At 34.1% G+C, this 22,776-nt stretch overlaps 2 protein-coding genes and 1 pseudogene across 4 annotated transcripts; 2 read left to right on the top strand and 1 right to left on the bottom strand.

Annotated features, from left to right (window-relative positions):
• Positions 1–301: 301 nt before the first annotated feature.
• Positions 302–5,714, top strand: LOC114301806 (linoleate 13S-lipoxygenase 3-1, chloroplastic). Its single transcript, XM_028246765.2, has 9 exons — positions 302–721; positions 798–1,063; positions 1,465–1,702; positions 1,996–2,328; positions 2,446–2,528; positions 2,661–2,768; positions 3,248–3,549; positions 4,498–4,764; positions 4,871–5,714. The coding sequence occupies exons 1-9, from the start codon at positions 355–357 to the stop codon at positions 5,625–5,627; spliced, it is 2,721 nt and encodes a 906-aa protein (XP_028102566.2). The 5' UTR covers positions 302–354; the 3' UTR covers positions 5,628–5,714.
• Positions 5,715–6,967: 1,253 nt separating this feature from the next.
• LOC114301801 (putative hexosyltransferase MUCI70) lies at positions 6,968–19,192 on the bottom strand. 3 transcript variants are annotated; one of them, XM_082887834.1, is made up of 11 exons: positions 18,955–19,158; positions 18,321–18,817; positions 17,613–17,695; positions 17,125–17,475; positions 16,645–16,855; positions 16,354–16,463; positions 16,071–16,270; positions 14,647–14,750; positions 10,781–10,968; positions 10,470–10,669; positions 6,968–7,528 (listed from the first exon to the last, which is right to left on the bottom strand). In XM_082887834.1, exons 2-11 carry the CDS (start codon positions 18,341–18,343, stop codon positions 7,277–7,279), a joined length of 1,722 nt encoding a protein of 573 aa, XP_082743960.1. In that variant the 5' UTR covers positions 18,344–18,817; positions 18,955–19,158; the 3' UTR covers positions 6,968–7,276. The 3 variants fall into 3 exon arrangements, with proteins under 3 accessions (XP_082743960.1, XP_082743959.1, XP_082743961.1); XM_082887833.1 differs by lacking the exon at positions 17,613–17,695 and having other exon boundaries at positions 18,955–19,192; XM_082887835.1 differs by lacking the exons at positions 17,125–17,475; positions 17,613–17,695 and having other exon boundaries at positions 18,955–19,150.
• A 2,035-nt stretch (positions 19,193–21,227) lies between these two features.
• On the top strand, positions 21,228–21,602 carry LOC114308552 (GDSL esterase/lipase At3g48460 pseudogene; annotated as a pseudogene).
• The last annotated feature ends 1,174 nt before the right edge of the window (positions 21,603–22,776 follow it).

Raw genomic sequence — 22,776 nt, 5'->3', positions numbered from 1 at the left:
ACTCACCCGTCTCCCTCGCTCACACCGAGGGAGACGGTCTCTCCGCTTCACATATCTCACTCTCTGTGGCTTGCTCTACTCACTCTGTTCTCCTCTCACCCATCTTCATTTATACACTTCAGAATGGTGGATGGAGGGGCTGGCCAGCACATGGCCAGCTTGTGCCAACTCCTTCTTCACATGGCTAAAGGTTGGCTTCCTAACATGGCCAGCTCATGTAGCACATGGAGGATCACCCCTCACATGGGGTGATGATATTCCACAACAACAGAACTCCATGATCTCTATAAATAGTCCCTTCATATAGAGATAGTGAGACAGATTGTATTATATTCTTTAGAAGAACTAATCACTATGAGTTCCTTCATAGTGAATGCACACTCTTTGACATCAAATTCTTCTCAGTTTCTTCTCGATGTCCGTTTAATCCAACAAAAAAACAACCTAATTTCCCCTTCCATTATATTTCAATCACACAAGAAAAGTTTATACCTGAGGAAGATTGTGAGGACCCCTGAGGCAGCTCTTGTTGAGGCACAGTCAATAAAAGTTGTGGAAGAAAAACCTTTGATGTTGAACATGAAAGCAACAGTGACTGTGAGGAACAGTAGGAAGGTTGGTATAATGGACATGATACTCAGTCGGTTCGATGGTTTCATTTACCCTGCAGCAGCAGAAAAAGGTGTTGTTCTACAGCTTGTGAGCACTGAACTAGATCCAAGTATGTAAACCTACTAACATCAAATTTTCCTTCTTTCTGTTCTGTTTAAAAAGCTAACATGTTTTTTGTACTGAAGAGACAATGGAGCCAAAGCTGAGCCAAGAAGCTGTATTAGACTTGTCGAAGAGCCTAAAAGTTGGAACGAAGCAGAACACTTACCAGGTTGAATTTAAGGTTGAGTCTGATTTTGGGGTGCCAGGAGCCATCACAGTGTATAACAAATATCCAAAGGAGTTCTTCTTGGTGAGCATCTCCTTCGAAAGGTTTGTTCATTTTGCCTGCAACTCTTGGGTTCAACCGGCAAATGTTCATTCCAACAAAAGGATCTTCTTCACTAACAAGGTAGAATCCAAGTGTCCATCATCCCATTGATCCATCAACCATGATAATATTTTTACTTTTAGTTTTTCAAAACATAAAATAAAATTATACTTCAATAAGTATCATTGAGTTATGAATTACAGAGCTATCATAAATTGGTGTTGCATACCAATTCATACAAGCAGCAAATAGCTCTTTCACGGAGTCTTAAAATGATAATCTTTCAGCGAGCACCACAGAAACAATGTAACTGTTCAATATTTTGGATGTACAACCATTTAAACTAAAAAGTTGTCAGTGGTTAGATTGCATCAGATGTGTATATACAACTCAAACATGTATCTAACATCAAAACAAATTCTCCACAAGAAATGATTCATTGGCTTAAAAAGTAAAGTTGTAACCTTTCTTGGATTTGACAGGCATATTTACCTTGTACAACACCATTGGGACTGAACAAGGTAAGAGCTAAGGAATTACAGGAATTGAGGGGTGATGGAAAGGGACTCAGGTTGCCGTCAGACAGAATATATGACTATGATATGTATAATGATCTAGGAAATCCAGATAAAGGAACTGAATATTCAAGACCAACACTTGGAGGTCAAGAGAACCAGCATCCCAGACGTTGCCGGACAGGACGTCCATCCACAAAAACTGGTGAGGATAACTCAAAGGCTCTATGGCTTTATATGGTTTAAACATCATGAACATCAAAACACTATCTTCTTCTCTTCTTCTTGTTTTTTACTTTTTTTCTTGGTTTGAACCATCTGTGTCAATAATATCTAAAGCTTTATCCAGGTGTTAAGCTCATGCAAAAATTTTCACATACTGCACATTGGGCATGATCAACTAGTGCAATCTATCTATTTTCAGATTTCACAACAAATAGCAGAAACTGAACCTCAAATGCATAATGATATGATTATTTATCGTTTGGCATGTCACAGACGTGAATGCAGAAAACCCGGTGGAGGGATTCAAGTCCATATATGTGCCAAGAGATGAAGCATTGGAGGATCCTAAGCAGGAAGCACTCTTAGCAGGAAAGTTAAAAGGAACACTTCGTAATATAGTTCCTTCTTTAATAGCATACATCCATACTGAAAATGATGTTTTTAAGGAGTTTTCTGAGATTAACAGTCTATACAAAAGCCAACCAGTTCTTAGAAAGAAGTCCCAGGATAAATTTCTGAATAAACTTGTGTTGACAAAGGTTCTCGGTAATATTCAAGAGTTCTTAGAAGAAATTGTCAAGTTTAATCCTCCAAAGAGCTTCACCAGTAAGTGCTAAATTGAGTTTGCTTCTTCCAAATTCATTATCATAACAACTTTTATGTTTTCTTCCCTAAATTGGACATAATAAATTTTCGGGGAAAAAAACCTGTCTTTAAATTTAGGGGACACATCCTGGTTACGGGACGATGAATTCGGTCGACAAGCTGTGGCAGGAATAAACCCTTTGAACATAGAGAAGCTGAAGGTATGTAGAAGAAAGGATTTTCCTAATTCTGTTTTTTTGTTTTCTGTTTTCATTTTTGGAAAACACAAGGGTTTCTTTCTTTTCTTTTTCTTTTATAATAAATAAAATGTTCTGTTTCAAATTTTCAAATAGGTGTTTCCACCAGTAAGCAAACTTGATCCCTCAGTCTATGGTCCACAAGAATCAGCACTGAGAGAAGAACATATTATTGGTCATCTCTGTGGAATGTCCATACAACAGGTATGACGAAGTCTTCTCTTTATTTGAATGAGAACAACATATTTTAGCTTCTATTATATGCATGCCAAATGTAAAAAAAAAAGGTGGGCAAAAGGACATTCTTGTGGAAAACAACTACAAGGATAAAAACAGGGTTTAAAATTTCAAAAAAGAGAAAAAGAAAAAACTTGAACCATAACACCAATTCAGCCATGAAGCATGATCCTAACTTTACTATAACCCATTTTTTTAATTTTTATTTTAAATGAATTGACAAAAAAATTGAAGTATTTGCCAGTTCTGCTCCTCTTATCCAGAATTTCTCAAAAGGATAGGCAAACCATTCATGCACGTGAACACATCCTTTAGCATCTTATTTATAAATAACATTGCAACAAACTTCATAAATCAATCACATTTATTAAATCACGACATAAAATACTCACAACATTAAATGCTATTTTCTTGATGATCATCTTTCTTTTTCTTTGTTTTACCAGGCATTAGATGAGAACAAGCTGTTCATATTGGATTACCACGATATATATCTTCCATTTCTCAACAGAATAAATGCTCTTGATGATCGGAAAGCTTATGGAACCCGAACAATCTTCTTTTTGACCCCAAACGGAACTTTAAAGCCTATTGCAATTGAGCTGAGTCTCCCGCAAATGGATTCAACTTCCCCATCGAAGCAAGTTCTCACCCCTCCAATTGATGCCACCACCAATTGGCTTTGGCAACTTGCCAAAGCCCATGTTAGTTCCAATGATTCCGGGGTTCACCAACTTGTTAATCACTGGTAAGGCAAACCGTTCCCAGGAATACTAAGTTTCATATTGGCCAACTGAAGAGATACTATATAGTTTTTATTTTTTGGTTCTAATTTTTTTTTACACTGTGTTTGGTTGGGGGATTTGAGAAGGAGTTTAGAAAGGAAAAGGAAAAATGTAGGTGAAATATGATAAAATATACCTACATTTCACATAGTTTCACATATTTTTTCCCTTTTCCTTTTCAAATCTCTTTTTATATATTCAAACCAAACACAGCCTTAGACTATACCATGGGAATACTAAGGTTAACTCGCACAAAGCCACATATTCCCACCCCAACCACCATTTTTATTTTTATTTTTATTTTTTTCTTTTAAAAAATATATATTGTTTGGGGTCAATTTTAGTTTACACACACACCAAAAAAAAAAAAAAAAAAAAAAAAAAGAGGAAGAAGAAGAAGAAGAAGAAGAAGAAGAAGAAGAAGAAGACAAGGAAATAGTTTTCAAAATTCACTAAACTGTAAACGAGCCCATTTTTAAGTTTTGTTTGTCACAAAGACCCTAGAATTGGAGAGAGGATGGCCTCAATAATAGCACAAAAAATTACAATAGGCAGACGGAAGGCCATTAGAGCCTATATGACATAAAGTTGAACTAGGCCTTGAAGAGGAGGTGGCCATTTTTTGTTTTTTTTTTGGATCAAGCATGGACCCAAAATTATGGTCTAGTCCAAGTAACTAGCAATTCAACTCTAGGGTTATAACTAATGCATTCATTGCCTTCTTCAACTCCTCAATTATGTTATTATCATTAGGTTGGGTCACGTCAAAGCTAATAACATCTACACAAATTATCAGGCTAGGTTTTAGCCCTTTGGGTCAAGCACATTCACATGGACACAAATATGATTTTCCACTAAGCTTAGCCACTGAAACAAACTGATCATATAACTGATAATCCAACACTCAACAGGTTAAGAACCCATGCATGCATGGAACCATTCATAATAGCTGCTCACCGCCAGTTGAGTGTGATGCACCCTATCTTCAAGCTTCTTGATCCCCACATGCGATATACAATGGAGATAAATGCGATGGCTCGTGAGACACTCATTAATGTGGGAGGGTCCATTGAACACTTCTTTACCGCAGGCAAATATTGCATGGAGATTTCTTGCGCTGCCTACCGAGATTGCTGGCGCTTTGACCTCGAGGGCCTTCCAGCAGATCTAATAAGAAGGTTTTTTTTTTTTAATTTATCAAACTTTCTTTTTTTTTTCTTCTCTGATTTGTAATAATTTATCAAATGATTAGTTAAACTAACAGACTAATTAAATTCTATACAGAGGGGTGGCAACACCAGACCCAACACAACCTCATGGACTAAGATTATTTATTGAGGACTACCCTTATGCAAATGATGGCCTCCTTATCTGGTCTGCTATAGAAAATCTGGTTTCTGAGTATGTAAATTACTACTACCCAAAGGCAAATTTGATCCACACTGACATGGAGCTGCAGGCCTGGTACAATGAGTCCATTAATGTGGGCCATGCAGATGTTCGAGATGCTACTTGGTGGCCCACGCTGTCTACTCCACATGATCTAACCAAAATTCTCACCACCATCATATGGCTTGCATCTGCACAACATGCTGCACTCAACTTTGGGCAGTATCCCTATGGCGGTTATGTCCCAAACCGCTCACCACTAATGAGACGACTAGTGCCGCAACAAGAAGATCCTGACTGGGAAAATTTTGTTGCTGACCCACAAGGGTATTTCTTAACATCGTTGCCAAGTATGTTCCAAGCAACACAATTTATGGCTCTGCTTGAAATAATATCAACACATTCACCAGATGAGCAGTATATTGGAGAAAGACAAGACTCTTCAACTTGGTCAGATGATCCTCAAATTATAGAGGCATTCTATAGATTTTCAATGGAGATCAAAAAGATTGAAAAGAACATCGAAAAGAGAAATTCAGACCCAAGCCTCACAAATAGATGTGGTGCTGGAATTTCACCATATGAGCTGCTGATGCCAAGCTCAGGACCTGGGGTTACTTGTAAAGGGGTGCCTAATAGCATAACTGTGTGAGTAGCATAAATGAAGCATTATCTTATCTTCAGAAGTCACAACTATTTCATACAATTCGTTAGCATGGATATTGCAAATTCAATGACACTATACTTAAAAACAAAATAATTGAAGAAAAAACATGAATGTACAGATGACAAATTATATATTAGTAGAAAAAGTATAAGGCCAGAATGCAGAAAAGATAAGTCTGCCAAAAGAGTAAATGGCAAGGCAGTGAAAACCCAATCCTACTAGAAATAAACAATAAAAAGGACAAAGATCAAGAACCAAAACAATATAAAAAATACAAGGCTTCAATTTGGGCTTTGAAACTGCCAAGGCATGGAGTCAAGGTAAACCAATGTTACCACACTTACTTCAATGGACAATACTGCAAACATTTGATCATCATCTATTCCTATGGTTCATTTAAAGAATTTCCATCTTTCATATGTAAAGCAAAAGCACAGTTCCAGAAAAAGACCATTCATAGAATATATTTTAAAATATTTTTTTCTGATAGGTAAAAGAAATCTGCTAGAAGTGTCGCCAATGTACATGCGTGTTTTCATTGTAAAACTAACACAATAATTTCATCTCCGCTGATACAACACTGCACCAAAACAAAAAAAATAAAAACAAAACAAAACAAAAGGAAAGCAAGAAAGATAGAAGAAGACGACACTGGCATTCTAGCCGTTGGCTGAAAGCACAGCGAGCTTAAAGCATAATGTGATTAGAGGTGGACACCAGCCCCGTGATCCGCCTAGTTAATCCATATCAGTTCCCATTTTTAACAGTATGGAATTGGCATTTAAACACATAAGACTAAATTGAGATGTACTTGATTTTTGTTGTTATTATTATTATATGAATATGCATGTATATTTATTATTTTTTTCATTTTATGAAATTTATTTTTAGTGTAAATTATACCATGTCCGTATAATTTAAGCGAAATGTTACTTTAATCTTCGTAATTTCAATTTGACAATTTGACCCTTACATTTTCAATTTTATTGCAATGTGGTCCCTCCGTCATACGTTATTAACATTATGAACGGAAGATGAAATCATGTGCAAAATTAGGAGGACCAAAGTAGAATTCAAATGTCCCTATAGTTTTGCAAGTACTCTTTTTCCATTCCAAATTCTAACAAAAAGTGATGGAAGGAGCATATTGCAACAAAATTGAATCAAAAACCAATGATTTATAGCATTATCCAATAACATATCATAAATATCAACTAGATGCATTTCACCAGCTTCCTAAATCTAATGCACTCATCAACACAGAGAAAAAGAACATAGAAAAACTGAAATAAGAATTTACAAGTCCAATTGGGGAGCATGAGGAATTTCAATAAAATAAAGAAATAAATTTCCATTGACGACAGTAGGTGAACATAACAATAGAATAATTGAGATCCAATACAATATTCCTTCAAAACATTAAAATGGGCTACCACATATGAGGAAAATACAGTAACCCATGTTAACAACAATTATTTGGAACTTGATTATATATACAACAAAAAATGGATAAATTTGAGAATTCCCAAAATCTGTAGTGAGTTGAAACACAACTACAACACTTAACTTGCACATATTCCCAGCCCTGTCAAACAGGGGAGGAAAATAAAATTAAAAATTTGGCTAGACAATTTTTAGCTTGAACTTCTGTCCCTACTACCAGCAGCAACCTTGCGGTGACGCTTTGAGCTGGATTTCTTCTCTCTTCCACGCTTTGTTGGGATCTTCCTAATTGCAGTGATTTCAATTCCTTGTGTAAAAATCTCAGCTGATGTTTTATTTGTCGATTTGCCAATAGGTGGTGGTGATGGTGGAGGATGAACAACAGCAATAGTACCACCAGGAGGGGGAGGAGCCCAGTGCTCTAGAATATCTCTGTGGTACCCCTGCACACAGTTAAAAATTAGCAACATAATGAGAGAGAGAGAGAGAGGAACGTGAGAATTTTTAAGACAAATTTGGGAATGTGGACTCTTTATGGGACAAAATTCAAAGTTTGGAATCCTCTTGGGTTTCGATCTCCTCCATTGCAAGGTATTCACTTTATTAATAGTTTTTCTTCTTGATTTTTTTTTCCAGGGCTTGCCTGGATCAGTGCTTTTTGGTTTTTCTCAGAGGACATCTTCTTGTCCCCTCTTGTATTCCTTTCATCTTTTTTAATAAATATACTTTTGTTGCTGATCAAGAGAGAGAGAGAGAGAGAGAGAGAGAGAGAGAGATTAGAACTGAAATATCTCCCAAATTCCATAAAAGGAAAGAATATTGGTCCCAAATTATTTGAATTGCACAGATGTAGTCTACTAGCAACCAAAATAGGAAAATGATAGCTTGAAACCTAAGAAGCACAAACACTTCCATAAAGGAAGCGTGTCATGCTGGACACCCTCATCGAACACAATACTTCACAAACACTTCTAAAAGCCTGTCTGGCACTTCTTTAACGTGTTTTAATTAAAATTTTAAATTAGTTTTAAATTTTAAAATTTTCTTTTTCATTACATTTGAATAAACTATTCATCTATTTAACATATAATAAATTTATAAAAATAAAAAAAATTTAACATGTCCCAAGTGTATCATGTCCTATATTTTGTTAAAATCGCAGTGTCATATCACGTGTCCATGTCTATGCTACTTAGCTTGGAACTATGGTCATATACAAACAAACAAATTAAATTAAAGATTAAAAAAAAAAAAAGTTCTTAAGAAAACAAAATATGACTTCAGTGAAGCAAATAGAAGAAATCGAAAAGGTTGTATGGGATGCAAAAATTATCTCTAAGAGGAAGAACTAGAGGGCCTTGAGAAGAAATGCTTATGGATCCTCATGATTATTAGTGTGTTGTTCTCCCCCAATAATTTAGACATAAAAAATCAAAATCAAGCATGAGACCACGGAAGAAAATGAGAATCATCACTATAATTCATCTTAGAGTGGACATGTCCATATTACTATTATCACTTAGGCCTAGAGTTGTCAATAATCGACCTCATTCATGATTATAAGATTCCAATGTAAAATGGTGCTTCTCCATGTTTGGAGTGTGTATAGTGTATAAACAAAACGGAGTGTCTCAGATTTTCTACAACATCCACAAGTCCTTGATAAATCCACAAGGTTCCGAACCTTGGAAGAAGGCAATACAAAAAATATAACTATGTATCTATGAAGCACGAACACTTTTATAAAGGAGGCATGTCGTGTCAAACACAACACTTTGCAGACACACTTAAAAAACATGTCCGACACTTCTTCAAAGTGTCTTAATTACAACGTAAATTCATAATACACTTCACAAATAGTTCTTCAACCATCTGAACACAACATATGTGATGAATCTCTTCATACTAACAATGTTTTGTATTCTTTATAATGCAACTTATTCACTCTATATCATAGTTGCACGAAATGGGAGCGGGAGCAGGAGCGAGAGCGTGGGAGTGTGGCCACCTAGGGGAATCGTAAATTGGAAGCGTTTATGTATTATTTTTATTGATAATATTTTAAATTCATCTATATATATTTTTTATTTTTAATTGACATATATATTATAAATAAATAAAAAAGTATAAAAAAACTATACGTTAAAATATTCTAATTATATACTTTTATTAGATTTTTTTAACCAAAAAAAATTATTTATTTTCTTAAAAAAATAAAATAAATTTATTTTGTTAAAATTGTAGAGAGAGAGAGAAGACGTCGATCAAATAGAGAGAAAAGAGAAAATCGAGAGAGAAGATTGAGAGAAGAGGAGGATAAGGAGATCGGTAAAGAGAGAAGAAGAGTCGATTGAGAGACGAGACGAGATCGATCAAGGGAGAGATGAGACAAGATTGATCGAGGAAGAGAAAAAGAGTCACGAGATTGAGATTGAGATTGAGATCGAGAGAAGAGGGACAGACAGATCGAGAGGAAGAGAAAAAGACAAATTTGTGATTAGATTCGCGTTTCTCTCGCATCGAACTCGCGATTCTTCTACGAATCTGAGTCAGAAGCACAGAATCGCACCTCAAAGGAAGAATCGTGAGCAACGTGAACAATTCCTACTACTAAGCTCTATATATATGTTTTGAATAAGATGAATATACCATGTGTATTTTTATATTCTAAATTTGTTTTGCATTTTTTATATTGTACTTGTTCCGTAAATGATATTTTGATATTTAAATTATGAAATATATGACTTCTTAATATTAATTATTGTGGTGTTTTTTTCATTACCTTTGAATAAATTATTCATATTTCACATATAATAAATTTTTAATGTGCCCCAAACGCGTTGTGTCCTACATTTTTTGCAAATTGACGTGTCAATGCCGTGTCTATATTGTGTCACGTGTCTGTATCTGTCTATGTTACATGAACTCGGATATGGGTGTCAGGTGCAGGTATGTATCTAGATGTCAGACTCATCAAATCATAAATTTAAGAATACGTGAACTCGGCAAAAAAAATCATATTTTTATATTTTTAATCAAATATGTGAGATAAAATGGTGTTATATGTAACTTACAGTGTCAAAAATACATTTATAGCAATTATACAACTTTATGTACATATAATAATAGTATTATATATAATTATATAAGAAGTGCCCGTTAAAAAGTATCTGACACCTATCATATACCCATGTCCGACACTAGTATTTGATTTATTTTGAAAAGTCCGTATAACATAGGTGTCTGTTATGTATTTTAATATTAGGCACAACACAAGCATAAATCAAAAAGATTTGTACAAGAAGTATCTATCATTTCTATCTTTCTTAGAGCAATTTCCAGAGAATGTATCAGCTGAACGAAGAAAAAGAATATAATAATTACCTGAACCACAAAGTTGCGCCTTTCACAGTCCAAAAACATATTGAGAGTCCAATTTGTCTTCGCTGTGATCTTGTCCCTCACTGTAGAGAAACTAATCTGATCTCTGGAAGTAAAACGGTCGACCTCATTGAACCAAAGACAAGTAAAGAGGTTGGAGATGGGGACATGTTCCTTTATTATCACACATCCTTCAGGAACATCTGTGCAAACCCAATTACACCAAAATAAATAAAGAAAGAAAGAAAGAAAAATAAAACAGGAAAAGCAACGCAATCAACACAAGCAAAAGATGACAAGGATCACAAGCGTACCACTTGTAATGGGAAACTTAGACTCAGAATACGGGGTTAAACCCTCCCTTCTGTAAAAATCAACCTGGAAGTCGATGGAGGCATTATCATACTTTCCAGCAGCTTTATTAGCTTCGGCTTCTACAAATACATCAAAGCGTCTATAGTGCCTAGATATCGCAAAACTTGCATTTTCTCTCCACAAGAACCTGCAAGATAAGTAGAGAAGCCAAAAAGAAAAAAAGTCTGTTTGTCATCAGCTAAAAAAGCCAAAAAAAAAAACAACTCAACTTCCCGAACACATCAAGTCTTTTAGATTATACAAGAAAGCAAAAAAGCCACTAAAAAGGCCAACCCTAAATACAGATTGCAGTTCGCATAAAAACCCATAACTACCAGCAGGGGGTGTTAGCATGCATAGTTGAACACTTGTATCCAATCACCATTCCAATCACTTACTTTTCAATTAATTGGACAAACCACTTATAGCACAAGGTTGAAAAGAATCAACAATAAACCCTTGCTGGGTCTAGGTAAGAATCAACTCAAACATGTTTATGCGTATTGCATTGTAAGCTAGACCAAAAGATAAATAATGTTCACCCGAAAGAAAGAAAACATACAATCCAATAGCTTTATCTTTTTTTTTTTTTTTTTGATAAATGCAATAGCTTTATCATTGCTGACTTCTAAAATGCCACACATTATAGGTAGATGGCATTAAATAAATATTATTAAAAAGAGGTATATTAAATCCATCAAGAATGGAAAGACATAAGAGGTGGAAGGAGGGAACCAACAACAAAATTCTAACAAAAATATTTTATGAAAAGAATAATTCTAGATGAGAAATGGATGAATTACCCTTTCAAGAAGGATGACAAAAGAAAGCATTCAAAAATGAATAAACAACAAACAACCCAAAGGAAAAGAAAGAAAGAAAGCCAAAGTGTATAGCACAGACCACTAAAATATTCTACTTTAGTAACACCTTGGTAGCTGGGGAATATCCAAAACCTTAACAGTGCATTGCAGACAAATAATAAACCCATTACATAGAACACAAATTTCTTCAAATAGTGACAACAAATCTAAAGGCATTTTTACTTTCCTAGCACAAGAGACTATACTGGATGAATCATCCTAATTGAAGTGCAATCCTCTGGGCCAATATCAGCCTAATTCCACAACTCGTCCATTAGAAAAGCTTCAAACGGATTTAAGGCATTTCAAATATGACTAGTGAAATTGAAGAAGGGTATTCCAAGCATTCACAGTGTATTTGAAAGTCTGCAATTTTTTTCAATAAATGTGGAGGGGGGAATAATTTATGGAGTGGTAACCCTGTTTTGGATAGCCTGTTGCATGCCATGTGGCTCAGACATGGTCATGACACCCATTTTAGAGTGTTGGCGCTTCCTAGGTCCAGCCAAGCCCATGCCTCCATCAACCATAAGCAATGGAAGTGGGTAGGCATCGAGACAGATACATGTCTCTTTCTCTTTCTCTCACAGTATAAATTTTTAGCAACCTTTGTTGGGATCTTCTTAAATTCAACTGCATCATCAGTTTCTACTTTTTGATTTTTGTATATTATATATAATGCTATTTCTGGCTTTATATGGTATTTTTTGCAACAAATGCTTTTTGATTTTCTAATATTATGTTAATGTTTTAGTAACAGTAACAGTAACAATGAAAGTAAATTTAGTAAATTTAGTGTAATTTAGTAACAGTAACAATGAAAGCGGAGGAGAAGTGAAGATTGAGAACCAAGAATTGCCTAAGAGTGAACATTTTCGTTATTTAGGGTCGATTATCACAACAGCGGGAGAGATTGATGCAGATGTGGCCCATAGGATTAAGGCAGGATGGTGTAAGTGGAGAAGTGCGTCTGGGGTATTGTGCGATAAACGAATACCCACTAGACTAAAGGGTAAGTTTTATAGAACGGCTATTAGACCAGCTATGTTGTATGGGACGGAGTGTTGGGCAACCAAGAAACAATATGTAGATAAGATGAGTGTGGCTGAGATGAGGATGCTAAGGTGGATGTGTGGAAAGACTAGACAAGATAGGATTAGGAATGAGTGTATTCGGGAATGGGTAGGAGTAGCACCGACAGAAGATAAGTTGAGAGAGAATCGTTTGAGATGGTTTGGTCATATTCAACGGAGACCAACAGAGGTAGTATTGAAGAGATGCGATGCTGTAACGGTAGATGGAAGTGTTAGGGGACGGGGTAGACCTAGATTAACGTTGACTAGCGTTTTAAATAGAGATATGAATCTACTTAATTTGACTAATGAAATGGCCTTTGATAGGGCCGCGTGGAGAAGAAGGATTCATGTAGCCGACCCCATTTGATGGGACTTAAAGCTTCGTTTCGTTTGGTTGGTTTGGTTATGTTAATGTTTTATACTATTTGTGTAGTCTCATTGGTCAAATCTATTTTTGTTTGCAACTTGTAATCAGAAAATTTCTCAAAAAGGTTTTTAACCTTTATCCCCCTTCTCTCTTCTTCTTCATAAATGCTTTATTGCATCAGATCAGATGTCTGGTTTTCAGAAAATTCCAGATTCACATTTATAGATCTTTTATTTGACAGATTGGATTGAATCAAACAATTTTATTAAGATGATAGGATTAGGACCACCCTTAATCTGGTCTGAATCCAATCTGTTTGGAGGCCTATACCTTAGCAAGTGCACAGACACAACAATTGATGCTCGGAAGCAACTTGAGAACTGATGACATAATCCAAGCAAGGTTGTTAAAATCGGGATCCTACGTTAGATCGTTGGAGGTGTTTATAGGATCGGATCGTAAAATCAGATCGAGGATTGTAAGATCCCACCGAAAAAGACAAATTACATAATAATTTAATTTAAATAAATATTTCTTATAAAGTATACACAAAATGAGCCTATATTCTATTAAAAAGAAGTGAATATATTGTGAAAAATACAATAATCCATGTAAAATGTACATATAATATTATACAATAGAAAACTCGATGGTAAAAGTTTTGTATTTCATCAAAAAAGAAGGTGAAGAAGAAGAAAAAGAAGAAGAAGAATTCTATAACAAAATACTTTACAATCTACAATAATGCATAAAAAGTAAAGAAAAAATATTTAACAAAGTTGGATATGAAAATAGATTAAGAACTCAAAAGAGTAGCTTAGTCGAATGATAAAGTTTGTCGTTAGCATCCTTGGTGGAGCGGATTCGAGTCACAAAAATAATCTCTCCAAAAATTGGGATAAAGTTGCAATCATCTTACCCTCCTTAGACTCCGCTAAAGCTAAGTTTGTTTTTCCGACTATTTAATTTTCTTAAATTACCGCAATATTTGAATGTTTGTTTCCTAATTTGTTTTTCTTAGCCTATTTGATTCAATACTACTTAATTTTTATTATTTATTTTGACCACATAAATTGGTATTTAGACAATAAACATAAAATTTACAATAAAATATGTCATACAATACAAAACAAGGCTTGTAAATTGGATCGGATATGATCGGATTCGGATCGAGATTCTACGATCCTATAAGATCCCACTACCAAGATCGAAAGATCCTACCTATAAGGAGTTTTTTATACGATCCGGATCGATTGTACTCAAATGGATTGTAAGATTGTAGGATCGTAAGATCCGGATCGGGATTCTGATAACCATGAATCCAAGGAAGAGAAACTACAAACTTGGAAAATCAAATCATGTAAAATTATACAAGAGAAACTAATTGATCCAGCGTAAAGACCCTAGTATCATCAACAAGGTGGTTGCGGTGCTTTTGACTTAACTTTTCAGAACAACTTTATCCTTTGTGTATAAAAAATAAAAAATAAATCAGATAAAATGAGCAAAATATTCGATACCTTTCGAGGATTTGATATGGATCCACAACAAGTTCAAGTTTTCCATCAATCCAAAGAGAGTAGCGGACATTGGGGAAAAGCCTATGCAGTAGAAGCTTTGGAACCTGCCAAAGGTATAGCCTGTGTCAAAGAATTTTACAAGCACTAATAAACATAAGTTTTTCGGTCTATAAGACCTAATAAAAATCCTAATTGAATATTTCATATCGCAAACCACCACCAATGTCTTAGTTCCTTTTCATCTATGTAGAGAAGATAAATGTTACATGGAAATTTTTTGGAGGCAAAAGCATAATGAGTGGCATTTTACCCTCCATGAGGCAAGGCGTGAGCCCCCCAAGGTATCAAGGTGTAATCATTTTGAATTTTAATTTTTTATATGAAGTAAATAAATAACATATTTTATAATAGTAAAACATTATTATAAATGAAATATAAGGGTATAAATATTTTTCACCTCAAGGCATCAAAATTTACACTACAGAGAGAAGTTTTGGCCTCATCGATGGTAAAATCGAATTCTTAACTTTAGTTATTGAGCTTCTCACTTGAGGCTTAACTTAGTGTTTTTTCTAGACTGGCCATTTACTTGATTTTTCCTATGGAATATAATTACCAAAGAGCTTCTTCTTTTTTATGTTTTTGGCACTAACTATAAGTGCACTTATTTGGGTCACATCACCGCTCTACTTTTCTGCACTTCTTTTCGTAAAAAGTCAAAAAGTATACTTATTTAGATCATCCCAAATAACATTTAACAACAGCACAAGTCAAGCTCTCCATATGCGTACTAATCATAATGTTCATGTGCAACAGGCATACAAGGTGCATGCTTACACTGTGATGCACAAGGGGTGTCACTTAAAAATCAAAACCACGATAGTCGAGGCATTTTTCCTTAGCCTCACCTTGAGGGGAGCCTTAGTAACACCTTTAAAATATTGGTTACGCACATAATAAACATGAGTTTTTTTGTCTAAGAATTATCTTATTTAAAATCTGTCTAACCAGAAAGTGTGCTGTAAAGCTAGGCACTAGGCAGGGCCTCTATTACAAGATGGCAATGCAGATTGCAAGCAAGAACCCTTAACGCCAACTGCATCATTTTCAGATGGAAACTATACACACTGTGAAGGTGTGTCCATGCATGAGCTAATGATCTATTAAATCAAAGAGATTCTTACCATTACGATATGTCCCTTGAACTTACCTGAGAAAAGAATGTGCTGGCCTATACAAAACCTTTCTGATAATTGTAGAAAGTGGAACAACAAAAACAATATTTGATAATGCGTTTACTCACACATTTGTTGTCTAAAACAATATCAACCAATCAGAGGAACTTAGTACAGAACAGTCTGCACAAAGCCAAAATCTATCTGGATTTAAAGGATGAACTAGCTCGAAATATTGAAAAAATTTACCTTTCCATTGCGTCTAGGATCAGTGTAAGGAAGGTTACGGACAACAACGATTCTCCACAATCCAAGCTTCTTGCTGCTATCGAGCTCACTAGAATTTCTCAGAAATACTTCTGTGTCTTCATCCACGAACATAAAGAAGCAAACATTATTCCTGGCAGTTTCACTAATACTCTTTGGCTGTTGTATTAAATCATAGGCTCCTGGTCAAGACTGCAACATTAGAATAGAAACCCACAAGCTCAGATAGGAATGAAATTTGTATTGGGCTTATGAAGAGCAGTACCAAAGACTGCAGATGCAACAACCACCCCATGACAATTCTCCATCTCAAGGAGGTCAGGATTATCAATATCAAATCCAGTCTGACGTCCAGGCTTAATTCCTCTGACAAATCTGTTGGTGTAAATGGAACACAATAAGACAACGAAGAGAAAAGCTAGTATTATGTGTTAATACTAGTGAATAACTTGAAAGCAAAAAAACTAAACCAAGCAAAAAATTTCAAGGAAAACAATCATTATAAGTTAAATATTAACCAGAAAAATAAAAACTGCCCGGGGAAAGAATATCATACCCACAATGCACATTCATTGACTCTCTTATCTCATAGGAATCACTCCTCTGCCTCAGAGAAGGATATCCACCAAATTTTGAGCCACCAAACTCAGTTCTAGTTAAACTTTCTTCATGAATATATGTTAAATGTTTGACCACAGGAGAAAAGGAAGAGGCATTTGGCATTAAGGCAATGGCTTCTTGCACCGGAAGGTAGCATACAGGGCATGCTGAAACATAGAAAAGCAAAAATGCAAATCAACACTATCGTTATAGATCAAACCTCCTTGCTAGTAAAAAATGTGTACTATATAGTTACTAGAATTAATATATTTGTGTTACCATAATTATGCATAAATGTGCAAATGCATGGTAGCAAGTAACACAACAACATAACAATTTGCAAAAGCAATTGATTTATTTTTTTTTATTTTTTTGTGTGTGTGTCAGCTCAGAAACAACTGATAGAAACCCCAAAATTATAAAATCTCAAACTTACGACGTGGTCCTGTCCTTTTCTTATCCGCTGGTGGAGGAGGCAATGTGAAACTTTCACATGGATTCCCTGAAGGAAGAGCATATCCGGTAAAATATACAGGAGGAGGAGGATGAGAAAGAGGAAGTGGAGATGGAGGTGGAGGTGGAGGTGGTGGTGGAGGAGAAAGAGGGGAAGGAAGAGGAGGCTGCGCTATACTTTCGTTACTTCCCACATTATTCCGTATAGAAGAAAAGAAGCTATTATTATTATTATTTTGCTCTCCATGTATTGGCGAAGATTTAGAATAGCTCAAGGGAATGCTCTTATTAAGTGTAATGCTTGGGACACGGTCACGTTCTTGTGCGTCTTCACCTGCAGATATGTGAAAGCACAGATTATTTCTTTGCCGAAATGAACTAAAAGGGCTACCTATTACAAATTTTACATCCATATATTGAGATATATCATGTGCATCTTCAAGGATGGCAATAAGTACACAAGAGGCTTACACATGGGATCAATGTTGAGATATGTTGTGATCAACATGAGTAGAAGATAACAGGGCTGTAGCCCATTGAGAGAATTTCCTAACCTAAAATAAACGTAATGTGGAAAATCCAATTACCAAATCAAATAGGACATGAATAGCGCAGAATAAAATGGAAACTAATACAAAAAAATCTTTAATTTTTTCAATCATAACAGTACAATAAGGTTGATTTTTCATTAAGCTGATGAGACAAAAAATTGGGCCACTAATTTTTCAACAAGCTTCACAACAACAGCTCCTCTGCTAAGAAATAAAATGTTCCTGGAATTTCTCGCTTTCTCGCTCTCATTAGACCATTTGTATCTATATGCACCAGGATCCCAATTCATGGATTGCCGGTTTGAGAGAGATATATATATATATATATAAATAATAATAAAAAAAAGGAACTGAACCATTCTTATGACCCTTTTTCAATTTGGTAATTGTTAGTTGATCATATATCTCATTTTAGTTCTATGATTCACAGTATTCTTTCCTATTTGATCCATTCGAATTCAGTGGACATTTAAATTTATATAGCTCCACTCAATGGTTCCAAGACCAATTAAGGTTCAAAATGAAAGTCTGGTCTTAAAATTTTCTCCTAGCTTCATCCCTAATATTGATTAAACAATGTGAATTTAATATACATATGGTAAACAGATAGAAGGAGAAGCTATCAAACCTTTGCCAACATACAGTACCCATGCAAAAACTGCAGCTGAAACAACACACAAGAGCAGCATTCCAACCTTCTTGCGGCCAGCAAATTTGCAGATCCAATGAAACACATTCTCCTTCTCTTTGAGCATCTTGGAATTCTTTCGTGAGGCAAGAGGTGGCGATGTTTGGATTGCCAAAAACCCGTTTTGGACCTGTTGTTGCAATGACCCATAACTTCCTGAACTACGAAGACCCAATAACACAGTAGTCATTGTTCTTCCCTCAATCCCTCAACTCCCTCTCTCATCTCCCCTAACCTCTCATCCACACCCAAATGTATATAATTCCTCTTCTCAATCCTGAATTCAACTCCAAATTCAGACCCAGCTCACCAAATTAGCTCCAAACATAGAAGCACTCCTAAGTTTCCATCAAACTAATCCAATGACACCAACCCACCAACAAAACTACTACAATTAAGTCTTAAAACTCAAAACCCAATAAAAATTCTCTTTTTTTCTGGCAATAACAAACACAATTGGGTACAAACAAATCAACATAATTTGAAACACATCAACTATACATAAACACAATTACAAACTAATCAAAACCCACAATGGAATTGAAGTCACTATCAAAAAATAAAACACACTCACAGATCAATGCGAAGCGGTGTATACAGAGAGCTCTGAAACCGAAATGGTGTTTTTCGGAGAATGATTTCTAGGGTTTCTGAGCGTAAATCTAGGGTTTGTGCAAACCAAAGTTTTTGACAAATCTGGGATCACACACGGTTTACGAGTTCCCTGTATATGAGATTTTTTTTTTTTTTTTTTCTTCAAATTATTGGATGAAAAACTGAGAAATTCATCACGTACTTATATTATTGCATATATAATAAAAAAATTAATATCCTATAATATGTAAGTTTACGAGTAAGGGCTATTTTGATAAAACAGTTAAAAGTCATCTTTTAATTTTTAATTTATTTTGAGTTATATTATTTTTTATATATTTGTTTTTTAAAAAAATTAATAAAATTAAAATTTTCGTTTTTAATTATTTTTTCAAAATAATCTTAAGTGTATTAATAAATTTAGTTTCCGTTTGGCATGTGACTTTTTTAACTTGGTTTTTTTGGTTTTCGATTAAAAAATTCATTTGAGTTAATTTTTTAAATTTTTGTGAGAAAAATTAAAATAATTATGATTTAAATGTGATATTTTATCTTATTAATTTTTTAGTCTATTTAGTGTTTTTTAATTAATTTAACCAAAAATTCACATGTCAAGCGAAATCGTGTAATAATTTTTTACTTTAACATATAAAAATTTGTCATGTGATATGAGGAGAAGGTTTAGACACCAAATCTAGTAGGTACATATATAATATACAAACAGGCAGGACAAGTAATGCAGGTACAATTTAAGTAAGTAAAGATAAAATAGATTATTTATTATATATTGTGTTTGAGTTAAGTGATACGAGTCTTCTTCATTATACTATTTGTCCACAGTTTGAGTCTCATGTTCATTATTTGTCTAATAATTTTTTTTAAATGACAAAATGAACACTTAGCATTAAAATAGAGGACGGCTTCAGACACCAATTAAAATGTTTGCTTTATTAATTGTATAGAAGATATATTAGGTATGTGAGTACACTCGATGAGTGTGCTTAAACTATAAATTTTAAGTTTAAATTAATAACATATTTTTTTATAATGTTTAAGTGATAAAAATATTCTTCAGTAAGTTAAATGAATGGTTTTAAGTTCAAATCTTATGTCTCTCTTTTAATTTTTTTTTTTTTTTTTTATGAAAAAATTAACACTTGTCGCAAGAAGAGAAGGCCACTTAACAAAATGGGAGAGAAATTTATGGACACCATGTGCGGTGTTCACTTTTAATAATAATATAGATATAGATATAAATATATACTAGTAGGTGGTACACGTGATACATATATAATTTAAATAAATAAGAATAAATATAAATAATAAAAAAATTAATATTATAATATATATGTTGTCTAAGTATTAAGAGTACTTTTAATGAAACCGAAGGATTTGAGGTTAAATTTGCTCAAGTTTTCAAATAATAATTTTTTTAAATACATGTACACCAAATCTAATGCGCTGAAATATATAATAATATAGATAGATAAATACTGGAATGATAATAAATACTGGAATGATAGTATAGGTATATAGATAAGTGAAGAAGTGACGTTCCCTAACGTGCGCCGCGTAACTGCGATTTATACCGTCGGTGACACAGCAGACGGTGCTATCTGTACCTTTGTGTACCACTTTATCCTTATTAATGACGTTATTAATAAAAAATAGGAATAATTACAAAAAGAAATTTAATTGTTTGGAGTAATAACAGATTTTTTATTTTATTTTTTTGTCACATCACCTCATCATTTTTACTTGTTTTGAAACATGCAAAAAAAAAAAATTTAATTTATTAACTTATTGACTTATTTAAATTACATCATATTTTTATTTTTATTTTTTTACGCTTTTTAGAAACAATTCAAAAAAAATTAATAAACTACCTTTTTTCTTACTTTTCAAAACAAGCATTTATGCACATTTTTTTCAAAAAAATTTAAAAAATATACTAATTTAGATCATTTTAAATAAAAAAATTTTAATTTTATCAATTTAAACTCTAATTTTTTTTATTTTCAATTTAAATTATTTATCCATTTTCATTATGCAAAACTGATAAAAAAAATATTGAGAAAATTAGTCTAACGTCCCTCTCTCATTTTTAGTAATTGAAGAGATCCACAAAATTATTTTTTGATGTCTAAGGCCCCTAAACATATATCAGAGAAATTTGACTCTTTGCCTCACCTCTCTTCCTCTACTGCTACTTTTCAAGCACAACAACAACCACATGTAGGCCCCTTGAAGAAGATGTACGCGTTCGAAGACTCGTATATCGACACGGGCAACACAGGCTCCACCAGCGGCCCAAGTGGCTTCAGCTATGTATCGAACCTCCCTTACGGCTGCACATACTTTCACCACTCCACCAACCGCTACTCCGATGGCCGCCTCATCATCGACTTGGTAGCACAATCTCTGTCCCTCCCATACTTGCCTCCTTACCTCTATCTTATTAATAGCAACCAAAAGCCATCATCAATGAGTGTCAACTTTGCTGTTGCTGGTTCTACTGCAATAATACAGTTTCTTTGTGAAGAACAATCTCATACTCAACATCACTCCTCAATCCCTTCAAACCCAGCTCACTTGGTTCAACAACTTCTTGGAGTCTCAGGGGTGTAGAGGAGGAGGAGGCCCCACAACAACTACCACAACCACCCAATGCAATGCAACAGTCAATGATGCTCTCTTCTGGGTTGGCGAAACTGGAGCCAATGACTATGCTTATATCATTAGATCTACTAAAACTCAATTTTCTGTGACGATTAAAAATTTGGGAGTTTTTTCAAATTTATCTGATTGTTCAAATTTCTCTGGTATGTCTCTAGGTTGTTCAAATTTCTCTAATAGGTCTTTGGTTTATTTAAGTTTCTCTGGTTGTTCAAATTTCTCTAGAAGCTTTGTTATTGCATCATGCTACCTCCAATTAATCATTTGTCATGTTGTGTATTTGTTTTGATGCTATCAAAGTGCTCTTGTTTATATGGCTTTCATGGTGCTACTACAGCTACTTATTTGATGTAGAAAGAAGATGATGATGATGATGATGATGATGATGAAGGCTATCAAAGAATTTCTCTGGAGGAAGAATTTGAATTTGAACCCAGAGAAATTGGTCTAAGGTCCCTCTCCTATTTTTGATAATGAAATAGATCCACAATATTTGAATTTGAATTTGAACACAAAGAAATTTGCATTTGAATTTGAATCCAAAGAAAATTGGTCAAAATGATTTCATAAAATAATATTGTGATCTAGAGAAAATTGGTTAAAATGAATTCAGAGAAATTTGAATTTTCTCTGGTTTATAAATGAACCCAAAGAAATTTGAATTTAAATTTGAAGCCAGAGAAAATTGGTCAAAATGAATTTAGAGAAATTTGAATTTTCTCTGGGTTCAACCCAGAGAAATTCTTTGGGAAGTTCAGAATTTCTCTGAATGAAATTTCTATGGATGAAAATTTCTCTGGAGGGGAATTTCTCTGAAAATTCCAAAGAAATTCTCTGGATGAAATTTCTCGGGATCAAATTGAGGGATTTTAGACATTATGAAAATATTTGGTGTTCTTTATACTATAAAATCTTAATATCAAGAATTTTTAAAAAAATCTCCAAAAATATTTTAAGAACTTCAAATAAAATATAAATTATAGTTTAAAAAAATCTCTAATTTCTGGCCAAATAAACTGAAAAGGTGAAATAACTTGTAATTTATAATTACAACTAAATACTATTAGCCGCCTTCTTTGAAATCCAAAGTTGACTGATATGAAAGTTGACTGATATGGGTGATTTT

This window comes from Camellia sinensis, chromosome 9 (assembly GCF_055761805.1).
Source record: "Camellia sinensis isolate YWXY chromosome 9, ASM5576180v1, whole genome shotgun sequence".
Taxonomy (NCBI): Eukaryota; Viridiplantae; Streptophyta; class Magnoliopsida; order Ericales; family Theaceae; genus Camellia; species Camellia sinensis.
Note: the sequence above shows the minus strand (reverse complement) of the source record. Positions and strands in the feature narration are given on the sequence as shown.